Source organism: Canis lupus, chromosome 1, assembly GCF_003254725.2.
Source record: "Canis lupus dingo isolate Sandy chromosome 1, ASM325472v2, whole genome shotgun sequence".
Taxonomy (NCBI): domain Eukaryota; kingdom Metazoa; phylum Chordata; class Mammalia; order Carnivora; family Canidae; genus Canis; species Canis lupus.
In genome coordinates this window covers 13,461,181-13,479,237 of record NC_064243.1, presented here as the reverse complement: position 1 = coordinate 13,479,237, position 18,057 = coordinate 13,461,181, and the positions used below count along the sequence as shown (strand labels likewise).

General features: G+C 39.1%; 1 protein-coding gene across 1 annotated transcript in view; it reads left to right on the top strand.

Moving 5' to 3' along the window:
- Positions 1-18,057, top strand: part of SERPINB5 (serpin family B member 5) — a 76,611-nt gene that overhangs the window by 23,419 nt on the left and 35,135 nt on the right. Inside the window, exon 2 of the mRNA XM_035708213.2 lies at positions 13,459-13,543. Within this exon, the coding sequence (XP_035564106.1) occupies positions 13,515-13,543 (29 nt within the window). The 5' untranslated portion in view covers positions 13,459-13,514. The remainder of the gene's footprint in view (positions 1-13,458; positions 13,544-18,057) is intronic.

Here is an 18,057-nt window from a genome sequence, read left to right as displayed (position 1 = left end):
TGAATATTGAAACCTGCATTGGATTCTGGGGCCAAAGACCTCTTCTAATATAGTTTGCTACCTCCTTCCACCAAGAGATGCTATGGAAGAATGAAGAATAATTTTTTTTTAAGAATTTGATTCAGTTTTGAAATTCAAATGAACTGATGATCAAAATGCCTTCATGGAAAATTGCCCCCATTAAAAACTATTTTTAAACATTGTTTCATAACCTAGGTAGGTCTCATGCATGTACTGTGATGACTGATCAACCAACCAGTTAGATACAACTTTGTTAATGGATGAAGACTATGCTAAAAAAAAAAAAAAAAAAAAAAAAAAAAAAAAAAACTGTTGCTGATTTATCAGGAATGTTGTTCTCATAAAGGAGGGTGAGGAGTAGTCTCCCCCACACATACCAGTGACTTGCACTCATTGTGGCAAGAGACCCCTTCCAGATAAGTCAGTCAGTTCCTACCAAGCTGGGGCTGCCCAGAACAATTGCTCCTTGTTTCTTCCCATTTAATAATTGTTTTGAGTCTCAATGCAACATAATTTAAGTATAATAATTTAAAGAAAAGACTTAATCACTTATGTCCTCATTTGCAGTGTTTCATGTCTGACCTGGCACAACATCTATGGAGGGGTGTGACCCCAGCAGTCATCCTGCTTCTTCCTGGCCTGTGACATCACCGGCTGCTACACTAATGGGGCTTGGCCTTGACTTTGGGCAGATTCAAGCTTACTCACAGCTTCCAGTAGCCTGGAGCTATTCGGACACCACCTTTAACTGCCCCACCCATGGCTCCAATAACTCCTGATTTAAGAGAGGGGCTCTCTCTGTAGTACTCTTTTTTATTAAATATAGGAATGTTGTGTATGTTGTGCATTCACATAAGATTGTATTTTTTCTGAGTGGGTCACAACTCACAAACTTTGATTTTGGTTTTTTTTTTTAATAAATTTTTATTTATTTATGATAGTCACAGAGAGAGAGAGAGAGAGAGAGAGAGAGAGGCAGAGACACAGGCAGAGGGAGAAGCAGGCTCCATGCACCGGGAGCCCGATGTGGGATTCGATCCCGGGTCTCCAGGATCGCGCCCTGGGCCAAAGGCAGGCACCAAACCGCTGCGCCACCCAGGGATCCCCCAAACTTTGATTTTGAAGGTAGATTTTACGTTTGAAAGAGGGACTAACATTCTAGGTTTTAGATTTTTCAGTAGTGCTCTGGAATGATTCCTAGAATGCTACTGAGAAGCATTGCTCCTGTATGATGTTGCAAAACAAGCCACTTGCCAATGTATCCGTGCACAGTGTGAATGTCTCGTTCCTCCCCTGGGTGGTCCGCAGGGACACCTTCAAAGCAAGGGCTGCAGGGCTGCCCCCAACGCGCTCCCTGTGCCCGCTCCACCTTTCAGTGACAGTCTGGTTCATCTTGGTGGGTTTCTTACCTTTCTAGACCCTCTAAAACAGCTGTTGATTCTTTCAAGGAGTGTCAGCAAAGCACGATTTTCGTTTAACCTGCGACTGCTTTGCTACTAGCCTTTGTATGTTGCTCTGACTTTCCTAAGGTATTCTTTTATTTTTTAAAATATTATTTATTTACTTATTTAACAGAGAGATAGATAGAGCCAGAGAGCATAAACAGGAGGGATGAATAGCAGAGGGAGAGGGAGAAGCAGACTCCCCACTGAATAGGGAGCCCAACCTGGGGCTCAGTCTGGGGCTCCATCCCAGGACCCCAGGATCATGACCTGAGCCAAAGGTAGACGCTCAATCAACTGAGCCACCCAGGTGCCCCTGGAATGCCTTTTTAAATAACTACTTTACTGAGATATAGTTCACCTTAAAATTCACCCTTTTAAAATGCACAATTCAGTTGCTGTTTTTGTTGTTGTTTAGTACATTCGGAGTTGTGCAATCATCACTACTACCTGATTTAAGACATTTTTATCAACCCTAAAAACACCTGGCACCCATTCATGGTCACTCCCCATTTCATTCCAACTTCTCCTAGGCAACCACTAATCTACTTTCTGCTGCTGCTTTTTTGTTGTTGTTGTTGTTTTTTAAGGATCTATTTATTTATTTTAGAGAGAATAAGAGAGCAGTGGAGGGGCAGAGGGAGAATAAATAGCTCAAGCCGACTGAGGGTGAGCCTTCCTGGGGGCTCGATTCCATGACCTGAGATCATGACCTGAGCCAAAATCATGAGTCATACACTCACCCAACTGAGCCACCCAGATGCCCCTCTGCTTTCTGCTTCTTTAGATTTGCTTATTCTAAGCATTTCATATGGACAGAATCATACAATATATGGTCCTTTGTGATTGACTTATTTCACTTAGCATAATGTTTTCAAGCCTCTTCGTCCATGCTGTAGCATGAATCAGTACTAGCTTTCTTCTCATGGCTGAATAACATTGCATTGTATGAACAGACCACATTTAATTCATCCATGCATTAGCTGGTGTACATTTGGGGTGTTTTATTTTTGGCTGTTATAAATATTGCTGCTGTGGACACTTACGTTCAAGTTTTTGTGCACATATGTTTTCATTTTGGAGGTGTATATACCAAAGGGTGAGATTGCTGGGTCGTGTGTTTGGTATTTTGAGGAACTGCCAGACTGCTTATTTTACATTCTAGCCAGAAATTTCTGAGAGTCCCAATTTCTCTACACCTTTAATATTTATTATTTTCTTTTAAATTATAGCCATTGTAGTGGGTCTGAAGTAGTATCTTAACGGTTTTTATTTGTATTTTCCTAATCATTAATGAGATCGAGCATCTTTTCATGTACTTACTGGCCATTAATATACATTCCTCAGAGAAATATCTATTCAAATCCTGAGCTCACTTTAAAAAAAAGTTGTTTGCCTTTTTTATTGGAAGATAGGAATTCTTCATATATTTTGGATTCAAATCCCTTACTTGATTTGTCAATGTTTACTCCCATTCTGTGAGTTATTATTTTTTTTTTGTCTTTTCATTTTCTTGGTGGTGTTCTTCACAGCACTAAAGTTTTAATTATGATGAAGACCAATTTACTTATTTTTTTCTTTTGTTGCTTGTGCCTTTTGATGTCCTAAGAGACCATTGATTAATCCAAGGTCACAAAGATTTCCTCTTGTGTTTTTTTTTCTAAAAGTTTTATAGCATTTGCCTTAATATTTAGGTAATCTGGAGTTAATTTTTGCATTTGGTATGAGGTAAGGGGCCCAACTTTATTCTTTTGCATGTGGTTATCCAGCTCTCCCAGCACTATTTTTTGAAAAGACTCTTCTTTCCCCCATTAAATTGTTTTAGCATCTGCATTAGTCAGCTTGGGCTGCCAGAACAAAATACCATAGACTGAGTGATTTAAACCACAGAAATGTATATCTCACAGGTCTGGAGGCTGGGAAGTCCAAGATCCAGGTACTGGTTGATTCAGTACCTGATGAGTTTCTTTCTGGCTTGGAGATGCCTTCTTGCTGTGTCCTCATATGATGGAGAGAGAAAAATCAATCTTTGTCTCTTCCTCCCCTTATAAGGTCACTGATTCCTTATGAGGGACCCATCTATTGGAACTTCTATAACCTTAATTTCCTTCCATCTCCAAATACTATCATAGTCAGGGTTAGGGCGTCCACATATGAATTTTGGGGGGATCACAAGTATTTAGTCTATAACATCATTCCCCTGGCCCTGTCAAATTCAATGCTCTTCTTGCATGCAAAATGCATTCATTCCCTGAATAGCTCCAGGAATCTTAACTCATTCTAGCATCAGCTCTAAAGTGTAAAGCCCAAAGTTTCATCTCAACATCATCTAAATCAGATACAGGTGAGACTTGAGGCATGACTCATCCTGAGGCAAAATTCCTCTCCAGCGGTGTATCAGTGAAACAAGACAAGTGATATATAATGATGGGAGAGGCATAGGATAGATTTTCCCATTCCAAAACAGAGAAATTGGAAAGAAGAAAGGGTGATGGGTCTCAGGCAAGTGCAAAACCTAGCAAGGGGAATTCCATCAGGCTTTAAATCTTATAACAACAGAGACTTCCTTCTCACAGTTCTAAAGGCTAGAAGTCCAAAATGAAGATACCTGCAAACTCAATGTCTGATGAGAGGGCCCACTTTCTGGTTCATAGATGGCTGTCTTTCCACTGTGTCCTCATGTGGTGGAGGGGGCTAGGGAGCTCTGTGGGGTCTCTTTTTATAAAAATACTAATCTCATAAGAACACCGAACCCCACACTCATGCCCGAAGCACGTCCCAAAGGCTGCACCTCCTAATACCATCACGTTGGGCATTAGGTTTCAACATATGAATTTGTGTATGAGGGGACATAATATTCAGCCCATAGCAACTGGCTAACTCAAGTGCTTCTCTGTATGACAAACAATTCTAATATAAATATATATGTATATATACATGTAAGTATATATGTATATAATATATATATATTTATATATAGTTTTTCTTCATCATTCTAGACTTTTCTTTCACACTTGGATGTTTTCTCATACTATGAATTGCTATATATTTTGGCTATAGGTAAGATTATCCAAAAGTACCACACACCTCAGGTGAAAAAAAAAAGCTTACACATATCGGATTTTAGGTGTTAACAAACATGTTCTGGATCTTAAGAGACACTGAGGATCTTTGAGTAATCATGGTGACTCCCTACTCCTTTCCTTACACAATGATCACAGTTCCATTGATTTATTTTTGTTTGTTTGTTTGTTTTTTTTTAGTTCCATTGATTTATGACAACCCTAGCTCTTTAACCGTTAACATTCTAACTACAGCATTATAAAAGAGGAGACCTAGATTTTATTTCCTTTATGTACCCAAGGTATAATCATTTGTATTTGTCTCAGAGAATTCTGAGAAAACTCATTTTTATATGGATAAAAGATTCCTGTAGGTTTTGTGTTCTGGTTTTAGATTAATTTTTATAACACATCTAGGTGTTATTTTGATCAAAGTTATAATTACTATTTGCCATGTTTTATCTAGAATATCTTCTTGAAAGGGGAAGTATTGGTTTCTGCTCTTGTCAGTAGTGCTGTGGAGTCTTAATTATAAAAGCTATGTATGTTAATTAAAATACATTTGGAAATATAAGAAAATGAAATGAAACACAGAAACATTCTATGAGGTGTGAGTACTTTGGATCTTGCCCAAATCACATTGCTTTGGTTACTCTCCATCCATTCCAGAACTTCATCTTGATACTTCTGTGGGGTAAGGAGAACAGAAATGGGGAACAGGAGCTTGATTTCCTCAGAGCTAGACTTTGGATGGAAATGACTGGCCCCTGAGTATGCCACACCCTACTATTGCTTGTTGGAGGAAACGGTTCTTCAGACCGTGACCTGTGGATCACCCTGGTTTCTTCTTGTCTAGGTGGGACCCCCTAATTCTTTGCCCTGGAGTTCTGCTTATTTGAATATTCTACCTCAGGTTCAAAATATTTGATTTGATGTTCCGAATTCTTTTGCGTTACTGTATAAAGTGAACTAAAGTCACAAGTTAAGTTCTAGCATTAAAATTCCACTTATTCTAAGGTTGCTCAAATTGATTTTTTAAAACTTTTCAGACTTAATGGAAAAATTACAATGATAATTCAAGGTATACCCTTATATTCTTTACCTAAATTCTCCAAGTGTTATTATTTTACCTGATTGCCTTATTGTTCCCTCTCTGCCTCACTTGAGAATCACTTGAGAATAGTTACAGATGTGTAGCCCTATTACCTCTCAGTATTTCAACATGTGTTTCCTCAAAACCAAGACATTTTCTTCCATATCATAGTACAAGTGTCATAGTCAGGGAGTAATCATTGACATAATACTGTTATGGTTTTTTCCCTCAAATTTTTACTTAAATTCTAGTTAGTTAACATATAGTTTAATATTGGTTTCAGGAGTAGAATTCAGTGATTCATCACTTATATATAACACCCAGTGCTCATCATAAATGTCCTCCTTAATACCTACCACCCATTTAGTCCATTCCCTATCCACCTCCTATCAACGCTTAGTTTCTCTATTGTCTTTTATGATTTGTTTCCCTCTCTTTTTTTGTTCCCTTCCCATATGTTCATCTGTTTTGTTTCTTTTATTTATTTATTTATTTATTTATTTATTTATTATTATTTATTTATTTATTTATTTTAATTTATTTATGATAGTCGCACAGAGAGAGAGAGAGAGGCAGAGACACAGGCAGAGGGAGAAGCAGGCTCCACGCACCGGGAGCCCGACGTGGGACTCGATCCCGGGTCTCCAGGATCGTGCCCTGGGCCAAGGGGCAGGTGCCAAACCGCTGCGCCACCCAGGGATCCTGTTTTGTTTCTTAAATCCCACATATTAGTGAAATTATATGATTTTTGTCTTTCTCTGATTGATTTTCACCTAGTATAATACACTTTAGTTCCATCCACATTGTTGCGAGTGGCAAGACTTCATTCTTTTTTTATGGCTGAGTAATATTCCTTTGTGTGTGTATATGTGTGTGTGTGTGCGTGCGCCTGTGTGTGCAGCACATCTTCTTTATCCACATGGTATTATTATCTAATGCACAGGTCTCATCCACATCTTTCCAGTTGTCTTGATGTTTCAATAATGTCAGCAGGGAGTCTGCTTGTCCCTCTTCCTTTCCCCTCCCCCCACTCGTGTGCCCACTCTCTCTCAAATAAATAAAATCTTAAAAAAAAAGAAATACACCATGTCCAACTGTGTCTCCTTTTGTGATGATATCAACCATTGATGATCATGGCCTACTTGTACTAGTTCACTCACAGTTATATGGTGGTGCTCTGATCCTATCATTTCTTTATTCACTAGCTGGAATACAACTATAAAGTGAAAATTCTTTATCAATTGCTTAGTTATGAGATTTTCACAGAAAAGACAAAATATATGTTAGGTTCTTTCCCTTTTTTTGCATCTGTTCTCAAAACAGTAAATTGATTAAGACAGTATGTTCTTTAAGACAGTGGAAGAATGTAACTATGGATGGCGTTTGCTCATTAGCCAAGAATTAACCATACAAACTCTTTATGACAGTCTCATCTTTCATTTTCCTGAATAACGTGCTAATGCAAATGGAAAATTCAGCATCTTTTGCCAGACAACGAGCATCAAGTGTCATGTGGCCCTTTTCATCTTCAAAGCATTTCAGGAATAATTATTTCTCTCATCTCCCTAACAGGCAGGTGTTATTAACCTCATTTTAAAGATAAGAAAAGGGAGACTTGAAGAAGATACAAGAGCAACCTGCCTCAAGCTAACAGGGCATCATGAAAGATGAGAATATAATTTGTGTATGGCTTAATGTAGAATTTCATGCTGGGAAGAAAGATTCAGAAAGAGCCAGAGAAAAAGAGAGTAGAGACCACTGAGTCAGTTCTGACACCGTGGACTATGGAGGGTGCAGAAATTTGAGGACCTGCTGTGCCATGGGTATTATGAGGGAAGCATTTGACATTGTAATGTCTGAGGCATGGCAGCTGGCAAGCAAATGTTTGTCAGATGACCAAAAACAAATATCTTGCCACATGTGGCCACTATGAATATTCTTTTAGTGTGACAGGGACTGGAAACTCTCCACTAGATTCAGACCCCTCAACTATTGTACATCTGGCATTTGGAAGATGCTATTTTTCTCTAATTTAGTCTATACTGGTTTAGTGTACTGATTAATTCTTGAGTAAAGGCAAGATAATATTTGTGTTAAGTTTTGAACATAGTTCCTGCTGATAGATAACATTTAATTGTGAGCCTTGATCAAACAAGAGATGATATAATTCTTGGGAATCAGTCTTCTCAACACCAGGGTTGGCATTCAGATCTTTCTTTCTTTCTTTCTTTCTTTCTTTCTTTCTTTCTTTCTTTCTTTCTTTCTTTCTTTCTTTCTTTTTCTTTCTTTCTTTCTTCCTTCTTTCTTTCTTTCTTTCTTTCTTTCTTTCTTTCTTTCTCTTTCTTTCTTTCTTTTTCTTTTTTTAAAGATTTTATTTATTTATTCATGAGAGACACACACACACAGAGGCAGAGACACAGGTAGAGGGAGAAGCAAGATCTCTGCCAGGAGCCTGACGCAGAACTTGATCCCAGGACCCCAGGATCACAACCTGAGCCAAAGGCAGATGCTCAACCACTGAGCCACCCAGGTGCCCCAGCATTCAGATTTTTCATCATAGAGATGATGAAGTTAAAAATAATACCAATACCTTGGAGCTGGAACATACAGAATTTGTGTTCTCCACCCAGGCTAATTGCTCCACCAGCCTGTAATTGCTTAGACTTGGACAAGGTTGCCTCATCAGCACAAACATTGCTGCCAGTGGTATGAGAGCGATGTGAAAATCAAGGCAACAGAAGGAGTTTTTCAAAAAGAAGAAACCCAGAAGCCTCCTTCTGACATTAGTTTTGTCTTATAGTCACCTAACCACCTCTCTTAAACTAAAATCCAGCTGGTGAGCTTAATGATGACCTGAAAGCTTATCTCCTCCTTGAAAAGAACTACAAATACATTCCAGGCACTCCAGACTTTTAGTTCAGGAATCAGATGCTACATGTAAGACTTCCCAGGTGAGAAATCTCAGTTTAATTTGCACTTCCTGTTTCTTGTCTCTTTTTAATTCTCAATTCATGTGCCAATAAACCTATTTATTGACTTATTTTTTTCTTTTTCTTTCTTCTTTTTTTAAGGAACTGCATTCCTTCTTAGCTTTTCTCCTAACATAAACTAAAGCTAGCTTTGATGTTATGGCTGCTCAGCTGTTTAAAGGCATCCTTGTAATCTTTTGGATGGGTAAAGAGGAGGGAGGAGGGATCCTGCCCATCTAACACGGCCTCCTCCTACTCCAAATCTACTCAGAGCCTTGCTTCACTTTCCTTAGGCTCCTCCTTCTCTGGCTAATGATACCTTCCTGTGAAGTCATGTATGTTAACGCTAGTTCGCTCATTGAATCCAGGAATACTAGAAGCTTGAAGAAAGTAGGTTGAAAACTAATATGAAGGACACATTGTTTACACAGGGAGAGTGAATACATCATCCTTGTAATACTAACAAGTGGTGGAGCTGAGAATATAATTCAATTTAGGGGTGATCAGCAATCATGGCTCTATCATAGAGGGAGGTGTAGGAGACTCCCATAAGGGAGGGCAGCCATGACTCCCGCCAATGAATGGCCCTTTGCTCCGGGGGTGGGAGGGAACTTGATTCTAAGTGAGTCAGGGTGGTGGTTTGCCTTTGCAGTGAGTCTTTGGGCTTGAAAAGAAAACTGATAATAGATGTCAGGGGATTCATCTTTGATTCATTTATTTTCTTCCGTTCTTGAGCTATAATTAGGATTCTACACTTATTTGCTACCTTTTGTGTGTGTGTGTGTGTGTGTGTGTGTGTGTGTGTGTTTAAGAAGTGGAGGCAATGTGGCATTTGTATAGGCTTGGCCTTTGGAGTCTGAGTTCTAGGTGTGAGCTTAACTCCATCTCTCCCTAGTAATTACTTAAATTTCTAAGGTCACTTTTCTCATTTATAAAATTGGAATCACGATATGTAACTGACTTGAAAGAGATACACAAAATTCCTTTGGGGGAAATGCTGGGTGTAAATAAAAACTCATAAGTTGCAAAGTACTAATATGAAATTTAACATGAAATATTAAAAATTCATAAGTTGTAAAGTACTAATATGAAATTTAACATGAAATATTAAATACATACTCCCTTATTCAAAGTCTTAATCCTCCTCTCTTACTATTAGTAAATTTCACTTTTATTTTTGTTTTTCATATTTTTCTTTTGCTGTTGCTCTTTGCTATTTATAAGAAACCCAGACCTAAATGTAGAAAGGGAAGACCTTGTAAAATTTGGGTGTGTGTGTTTGTGTGTATGTGTGTGTGTGTGTGTGAGTGCGTATGTCTGTGCATGCGTGTGGTACAACCAGTGATTTGTGGTTCCTCTAAAATTTTTCTTGACTTAATTTTTTTTCCATTTAAAAAATAATCTACACTTTTTTCTCTATATTTGCTATCTAGGTAACACTAACTTTTCTGAGATTTGTAACCTCATGACAGGTTTTAGTGAGTAAAAATCACGATAGTTAACATTTATTGGACCTTTATTGGTGGCAGGCAATATTCAAGGCACTTGATAACATGTTCTCTCATTTAGTCCCCATTAGATGAAGAGTTGCTCATATCACCTCATATTACAGATGAGGAGACTGGGGTGAAGTGAGTTTAGCGATTGTCCAAGGCCATGGAGTCAGTAAATGGCAGAGCTGGGAATCAGCCAGTCTCATGCCAGAATCAGCACTAACCATTGGATGGCCTGTGTCAGTGAGGAACCTGACAGAAGTCTGTGATTTTGAAGGGATGATCTGTGAACAACCAGTCCTGAACCACTGAAAGGAATTCAGATTCCAGGGCCTAGACATATTGAATCACAGTGTCTGGAGATTTGGATCTGGAAATCTGTACTTTGTACTTCCTCTCCTGTCCCCCTCCTCTCGTCCCCCTACTACTCCTCTCCCCCACCCCCATCAAAATTCTGATGCACAACGGTGTCAAAGAACCAGTAATGTAAGCATTTTGATCTAATAGAAAAAGAAAACTTTGATCTATTTACTATAATTTTTAATTTTTTAGGTTTCAAAATACTAAAATAGCAACTCTCTTTCTTGGAATTGGACATCAGTTGCTTTCATGACAGTCATTGTCTGCACTCAACATTGCTACAGATAGCTTATTGCTTTCCTACTATAGATTTCTGCTCATGAATAGTTTTTACAAATTTATGGTATGTTTATGTAACGTTAGTGTGCAAAGCACTATGTGAGTTCTAGGAAGGGGAATAGGAATGTAGAGATAAATAAAATGTGGTCCTGCTGTCATGTGGTTTGGGGTCTACTGAGAAGCCACGCTCAAATGCACATGATATGTGGGTGTGAATGAAGGGATACACATACAGAATGAGGCTCAGAGAAGAAAGGTCAGGTTCAAGTATCACATTGGGAGGATTTGGAGCTCCAGCAAGCAAATCTCAGGGTCCTCCAGGACTGGGGGAAATGATGACACTGGATAGAAAGTTTCACCTTTAAATCTCATCTCAGGAGGTAGAGCCCTGAACTAGAGTTCTCATGTGAGGAGCCTGGCATGGTGCCTTAGATACATAGTGTGGGTTGATTCATATATTTCTCCTCCTTCCCCCAAATTCCTTGGAACTCTCCTTGAAAATTTCCTCCTTTAGCAAGTGAAGCCAGTTGACTTCATGTTTCTAAGAGACAAATTCTTACATTCACTGTCTCATTTAGTTGGTCCTGTTATCACAGAACTAATGATCATGAGAGGAAGGAGTGCTTCATGTATTTTACACAACATATTCCGTAGTCCACGTGAAATGGATACATTAAAATTCAGATTAAACCAAGAGGATGGTGCTTCATACAAGAGTGCAGTGTATTTGTTGAGGGTACCACTTGGATTTAAGCCGGAATCTGGTTCTACCATTTACTATAACATTGTAACCTGGGGGAAGTTATTTTGTAGCCCTGTCCCTCCTTTTTTTTTTTTTTATTTATAAAATGGAATAAAAATAGAACTTATATAAAATAGGTTATTAACAGGCAGGTAGTGAAATTCTTACATCACTTTTAAAAATGTGTGTATGAGAGAGTGTGGGGTTAAGTTTCACCATTTGGAAACGAGGGATTTGGACTTGGTGATGGCCAAGTTTCCTTTAGAACTGCTTGTGGAGTTCTCCTTGACATGCTTTAGTTGCATCATGTAGCCAGATACAGAGCAAGGCCTGCAACTGAGTCAGCATGGCCGCTGATCCTGCGGGGGAGGAGGTGGGAAGAGGGAGAAAGAGGGCCAGGCCTGTTCTCACTTGTGCTCTCCTCCTGGGGTGGGGATCCTCTTGGAGGTGCTCCAGGGTGTTGGGCTCCTGTCCTCCTTGGCCTGGCTCATCTAGGGAGGGGTTGGGCCTGGTTGCTAGACTCAGATGTGACACCAGTTTCTGCGGGGCTGCTGAGCGGTCCTGGACCTCTTTAAAGGATTCTCTGGAATTTCTGCTTCTTAAAAACACCATTTTGTGTTTGAGTTGTGTAGCCTTTATTGTACAGCATGGGTAATCATTGACTACAACTAGAGATTTATTATGCAAAGGCCCAGTTGTGGCGGACAGCTTTTTTGAAAAGTAACTTGTGAAGAAACATAACTGTCAATAATAAGAAATAATATATGATTCTAGGAAATTGGGCAGATACAGGGAAGCATCGAAAGAAACTAAAAATCACTTTCAATTTCATCAGCTGGAAAGAATTACTGTTAAATTATTTGATGTATTGTCTTTAAGTCTTCTGAATATACACACACGTCATTTGTCAACCTTAAGTGCATTAAAGCAAGAACCAAAGTCTCTAAATACGAATATATATATATATATATATATATATATATATATATATATATATGGTATATATGGTGATCCTGGGGTCCTGGGATTGAGTCCTGCAGTGGGCTCTGTTTATTTATTCATGAGAGACACACAGAAAGAGGCAGAGACATAGGCAGAGGGAGAAGCAGGCTCCTTGACAGAGAGCCCAGTGTGGGACTGGATTGCAGGACCCTGGGATCGTGCCCTGAGCTGAAGGCAGACACTCAACCACTGAGCCATCCAGGTGTCCCAATAAATAATAGCTTAAAAAAAAAGTGGACATTCAGCTGGTTGCTAGTTTTTCTGTTATAAATAATATTACTGTAGATATTTCTGTACATTAATCATTTACTTTGTCAATTTTTAAAAAGATTTTGTTTATTTATCCATGAGAGACAGAGAGAGAGGCAGAGACATAGGCAGAGGGAGAAGCAGGCTCTCTGTGAGGAGCCTGATGGGGAACTCGATCCCAGGACCCTGAAATCACACCCTGAGCCCAAGGCCGACGCTCAACCGCTGAGCCACCCAGGGGTCCCTTTATTGGTCAATGTTAAGAAAGATTTCTAAAAGCTGTATTATTGGGTCAAAGGGGATGAATATTAAAAAAGTAATATATTGCCAAATTATTTCCCAGAAGAGCTGACTAATTCACATTTCGATCAGCTGTATTGAAGTTCTTATTTCTAGTGGATGTTTTGGAAAGATTGTATTTTGATTCTTATATTTGTTCCTTTTGTCTTGTAAGAATTACATATAAAAGAAAAATTATAAGATACAAATATTTGAAAAACTGAATGAGAAGTCACTGGATCACATAACTTGATTACCTAATGAATTTAAATCCAGTCATTAATGAACTAATATATTTAATTTTCATGTCATTTTTATGTCACATTCAAAGCATTCCATACTATTCATTTCCCAGAGTTGTTGAGCTTTTTTTGGTTAGTTAAGGGCAAGTTTCACTCTGTGACCTTTACATCTACAGGGAATGTTAGAACCAAGAGTCCAACCCCTCTCTCCTTTTTACATTGCAGGAAGCTGAGGCCCAGGGAAGCTAAGTCTCTTGCTGATAATTAATACCTACTGAGCCATGGAGTGTGGCTCAGAATTGACTCTGAGGTGAGTTGAATCCTCTTTCCCACACTGTCACATTCTTTTGCTTTATATTCATCAACTGAATATAAGTGATTTGATATTGAATTTTCTGCTTGGATATACCTTGACATTCAGTATGAAGAATTGCATCACTTATGCTATTTGGCTGTGGTTTAATTCTGGAGTCTTGCTTTACCCTTTTTTTTTTTTCAGTGTAGGTTTTTTTCCCCCTGTAACTTTGCATCTGAGTAGAAATTTCATGTGTGTCATTTTCCATTACGGGTTATCATTTAATATAAAATTTATTCTAGACAGAATTTTAGCCTTCTCTAGATGTTGATAAGTCAAAAAGCATGAAAGACGTGTTAGGCTGTTGAATTCTTAAAATGGACATAGTTTAGGTAAACGATTATCAATCTGGGTTTTTTTTTATAAAGATTTTATTTATTCATGAAAAACACACACACACACAGAGGCAGAGACACAGGCAGAGGGAAAGCAGGCTCCATGCAGGGAGCCTGACGTGGGACTCGATCCCCGGTCTCCAGGATCACGCCACCGCCGAAGGTGGCGCTAAACCGCTGAGCCACCGGGGCTGGCCCAAATCTGGGGTTTTGAACACATTTTTGTTTCTATCTCAATCAGAAACTCTAAGGTAAAGTTGCCTTAACTTTCTAATTTCAGTTTTTCCACGTATGAAAAGAAGGTGACTGTCTTCAGGGACTAGGTGGGGCCTTATTGTGTGATTTATGTGAATAGTTGGAAATGTGCATGGTTCTCATTATTCCTCTGTTGTACAGGAGAACTTGCAGATGAGTCAGTGGGAATCATACCTATCAGCAGTGAAAAAAAAAACAAACACTTGATTTGTAGGTATCTGAGGAGAGAATTCAAGAATTTTTGACTGAGGCAAGATGGCGGAGGAGTAGGGTCCCCAAGTCACCTGTCCCCACAAACTTACCTAGATAACTTTCAGATCATCCTGAAAACGTATGAATTCAGCCTGAGATTTAAAGAGAGACAGCTGGAATGCTACAGAGAGAAGAGTGCGCTTCTAACAAGTACAACTTGTTTTTAGCCACTCTCTGCACTGAGCAAAATTACTAGAAAGAAGAACTCACCACAAAAGAAAGAATCAGAAACAGTACTCTCTGCCACAGAGTTACAGAATTTGGATGTCGGAAAGCCAATTCAGGAGCACAATTATAAAGCTACTGGTGGCTCTGGAAAAAAGCATAAAGGATTCAAGAGACTTCATGACTCCTGAAGAGACTCCTTCTAGAATTTAGGTCTAATCAGGCTGAAATTAAAAATCAATTAAATGAGATGCAATGCAAACTGGAGGTCCTAATGATGAGGGTTAATGAGGTAGAAGAAAGAGTGAGTGACATAGAAGACAAGTTGATGGCAAGGAAGGAAGCTGAGGAAAAAAAGAGAAAAACAAAAACTTTCCTTAAGGAAAGATTAAGGGAAATAAATGACAGCCTCAGAAGGAAAAAAAATCTATGTTCAATTGGGGTTACAGAAGACACTGAAAGGGATAGAGGACCAGAAAGCATATTTGAACAAATCATAGCTGAGAACTTCCCTAATTTGGGGAGGGAAACAGGCATTCAGATCCAGGAGATAGATCCCCCGCCCCCAAAATAAATAAAAACCGTTCAACACCCCCAACAGATAATAGTGCAACTTGCAAATTCCAAAGATAAAGAGAAGATCCTTAAAGCAGCAAGAGACAAGAGATCCCTAATGTATATGGGGAGAAGTATTAGATTAACAGCGGAACCCTCCCACAGAGACCTGGCAGGCCAGAAAGGGCTGGCAGGATATATTCAGGGTCCTAAATGAGAAGAACATGCAGCCAAGAATACTCTATCCAGCAAGGCTCTCATTCAGAATGGAAGGACCTTCCAAGACAGGCAGGAACTGAAAGAATATGTGACCTCCAAACCAGCTCTGCAAGAAATTTTAAGGGGGACTCTTAAAATTCTCCTTTAAGAAGAAGTCCAGTGGAACAATCCACAAAAACAAGGACTGAATAGATATCATGATGACACTAAACTCATATCTTTCAATAGTAACTCTGAACGTGAACGGGGTTAATGACCCCTTCAAAAGGCGGAGGGTGTCAGACTGGATAAAAAAGCAGGACCTATCTATTTGCTGTCTACAAGAGACTCATTTTATTATTTATTTTTTTTATTTTTTATTTTTTTTAAATTTTATTTATTTATGATAGTCACAGAGAGAGAGAGAGAGAGAGAGAGGCAGAGACACAGGCAGAGGGAGAAGCGGGCTCCATGCACCGGGAGCCCGATGTGGGATTCGATCCTGGGTCTCCAGGATCGTGCCCTAGGCCAAAGGCAGGCGCCAAACCGCTGCGCCACCTAGGGATCCCAAGAGACTCATTTTAGACAGGACACCTACAGCCTGAAAATAAAAGTTTGGAGAACCATTTACCATTCAAATGGTCCTCAGAGGAAGCAGGGGTAGCCATCCTTATATCAGATAAACTAAAATTTACCCCGAAGACTGCAGTGAGAGATGAAGAGGACACTATCTCATACTTAAAGGATCTACCCAACAAGAAGACTTAACAATCCTCAATATATATGCCCCGAATGTGGGAGCTGCCAAATATATCAATCAAGTAATAACCAAAGTTAAGACATACTTAGATAATAATGCACTTATACTTGGTGACTTCAATCTAGTGCTTTCTATACTCAATAGGTCTTCTAAACACAACATCTCCAAAGAAATGAGAGCTTTAAATGATACACTGGACCAGATGGATTTCACAGATATCTACAGAACTTTACATCCAAACTCAACTGAATACACATTCTTCTCAAGCGCACATGGAACTTTCTCCAGAATAGACCACATACTGGGTCACAAATCAGGTCTGAACCGATACCAAAAGATTGGGATCGTCCCCTACGTATTCTCAGACCATAATGCCTTGAAATTAGAACTAAATCACAACAAGAAGTTTGGAAGGACCTCAAACACGTGGAGGTTAAGGACCATTCTGCTAAAAGATGAAAGGGTCAACCAGGAAATTAAGGAAGAATTTAAAAGATTCATGGAAACTAATGAGAATTAAGATACAACCATTCAAAATCTTTGGGATGCAGCAAAAGCAGTCCTGAAGGGGAAATACATTGCAATACAAGCATCCATTCAAAAACTGGAAAGAACTCAAATACAAAAGCTAACCTTACACCTAAAGGAGCTAGAGAAAAAACAGCAAATAGATCCTACACCCACCAGAAGAAGAGAGTTAATAAAGATTCGAGCAGAACTCAATGAAATCGAGACCAGAAGAATTGTGGAACAGATCAACAGAACCAGGAGTTGGTTCTTTGAAAGAATTAATAAGATAGATAAACCATTAGCCAGTCTTATTAAAAAGAAGAGAGAGAAGACTCAAATTAATAAAATCATGAATGAGAAAGGAGAGATCACTACCAACACCAAGGAAATACAAACGATTTTAAAAACATATTATGAACAGCTATGTGCCAATAAATTAGGCAATCTAGAAGAAATGGACACATTCCTGGAAAGCCACAAACTACCAAAACTGGAACAGGAAGAAATAGAAAACCTGAACAGGCCAATAACCAGGGAGGAAATTGAAGCAGTCGTCAAAAACCTCCCAAGACACAAGAGTCCAGGGCCAGATGGCTTCCCAGGGGAATTCTATCAAACGTTTAAAGAAGAAATCATACCTATTCTACTAAAGCTGTTTGGAAAGATAGAAAGAGATGGAGTACTTCCAAATTCGTTCTATGAGGCCAGCATCACCTTAATTCCAAAACCAGACAAAGACCCCACCAAAAAGGAGAATTACAGACCAATATCTCTGATGAACATGGATGCAAAAATTCTCAACAAGATACTAGCCAATAGCATCCAATAGTACATTAAGAAAATTATTCACCATGACCAACTAGGATTTATTCCCAGGACACAAGGCTGGTTCAGCACTCATAAAACAATCAATGTGATTCATCACATCAGCAGGAGACAAACCAAGAACCATATGATCCTCTCATTAGATGCAGAGAAAGCATTTGACAAAATACAGCATCCATTCCTGATCAAAACTCTTCAGAGTGTAGCGATAGAGGGAACATTCCTCAACATCTTAAAAGCCATCCACAAAAAGCCCACAGCAAATATAATTCTCAATGGGGAAGCACTGGGAGCCTTTCCCCTAAGATCAGGAACAAGACAGGGATGTCCACTCTCACCACTGCTATTCAACATAGTACTGGAAGTCCTAGCCTCAGCAATCAGACAACAAAAAGACATTAAAGGCATTCGAATTGGCAAAGAAGTAGTCAAACTCTCCCTCTTCGCCGATGACATGATACTCTACATAGAAAACCCGAAAGCCTCCACCCCAAGATTGCTAGAACTCATACAGCAATTTGGTAGCGTGGCAGGATACAAAATCAATGCCCAGAAGTCAGCAGCATTTCTATATACTAACAATGAGACTGAAGAAAGAGAAATTAAGGAGTCAA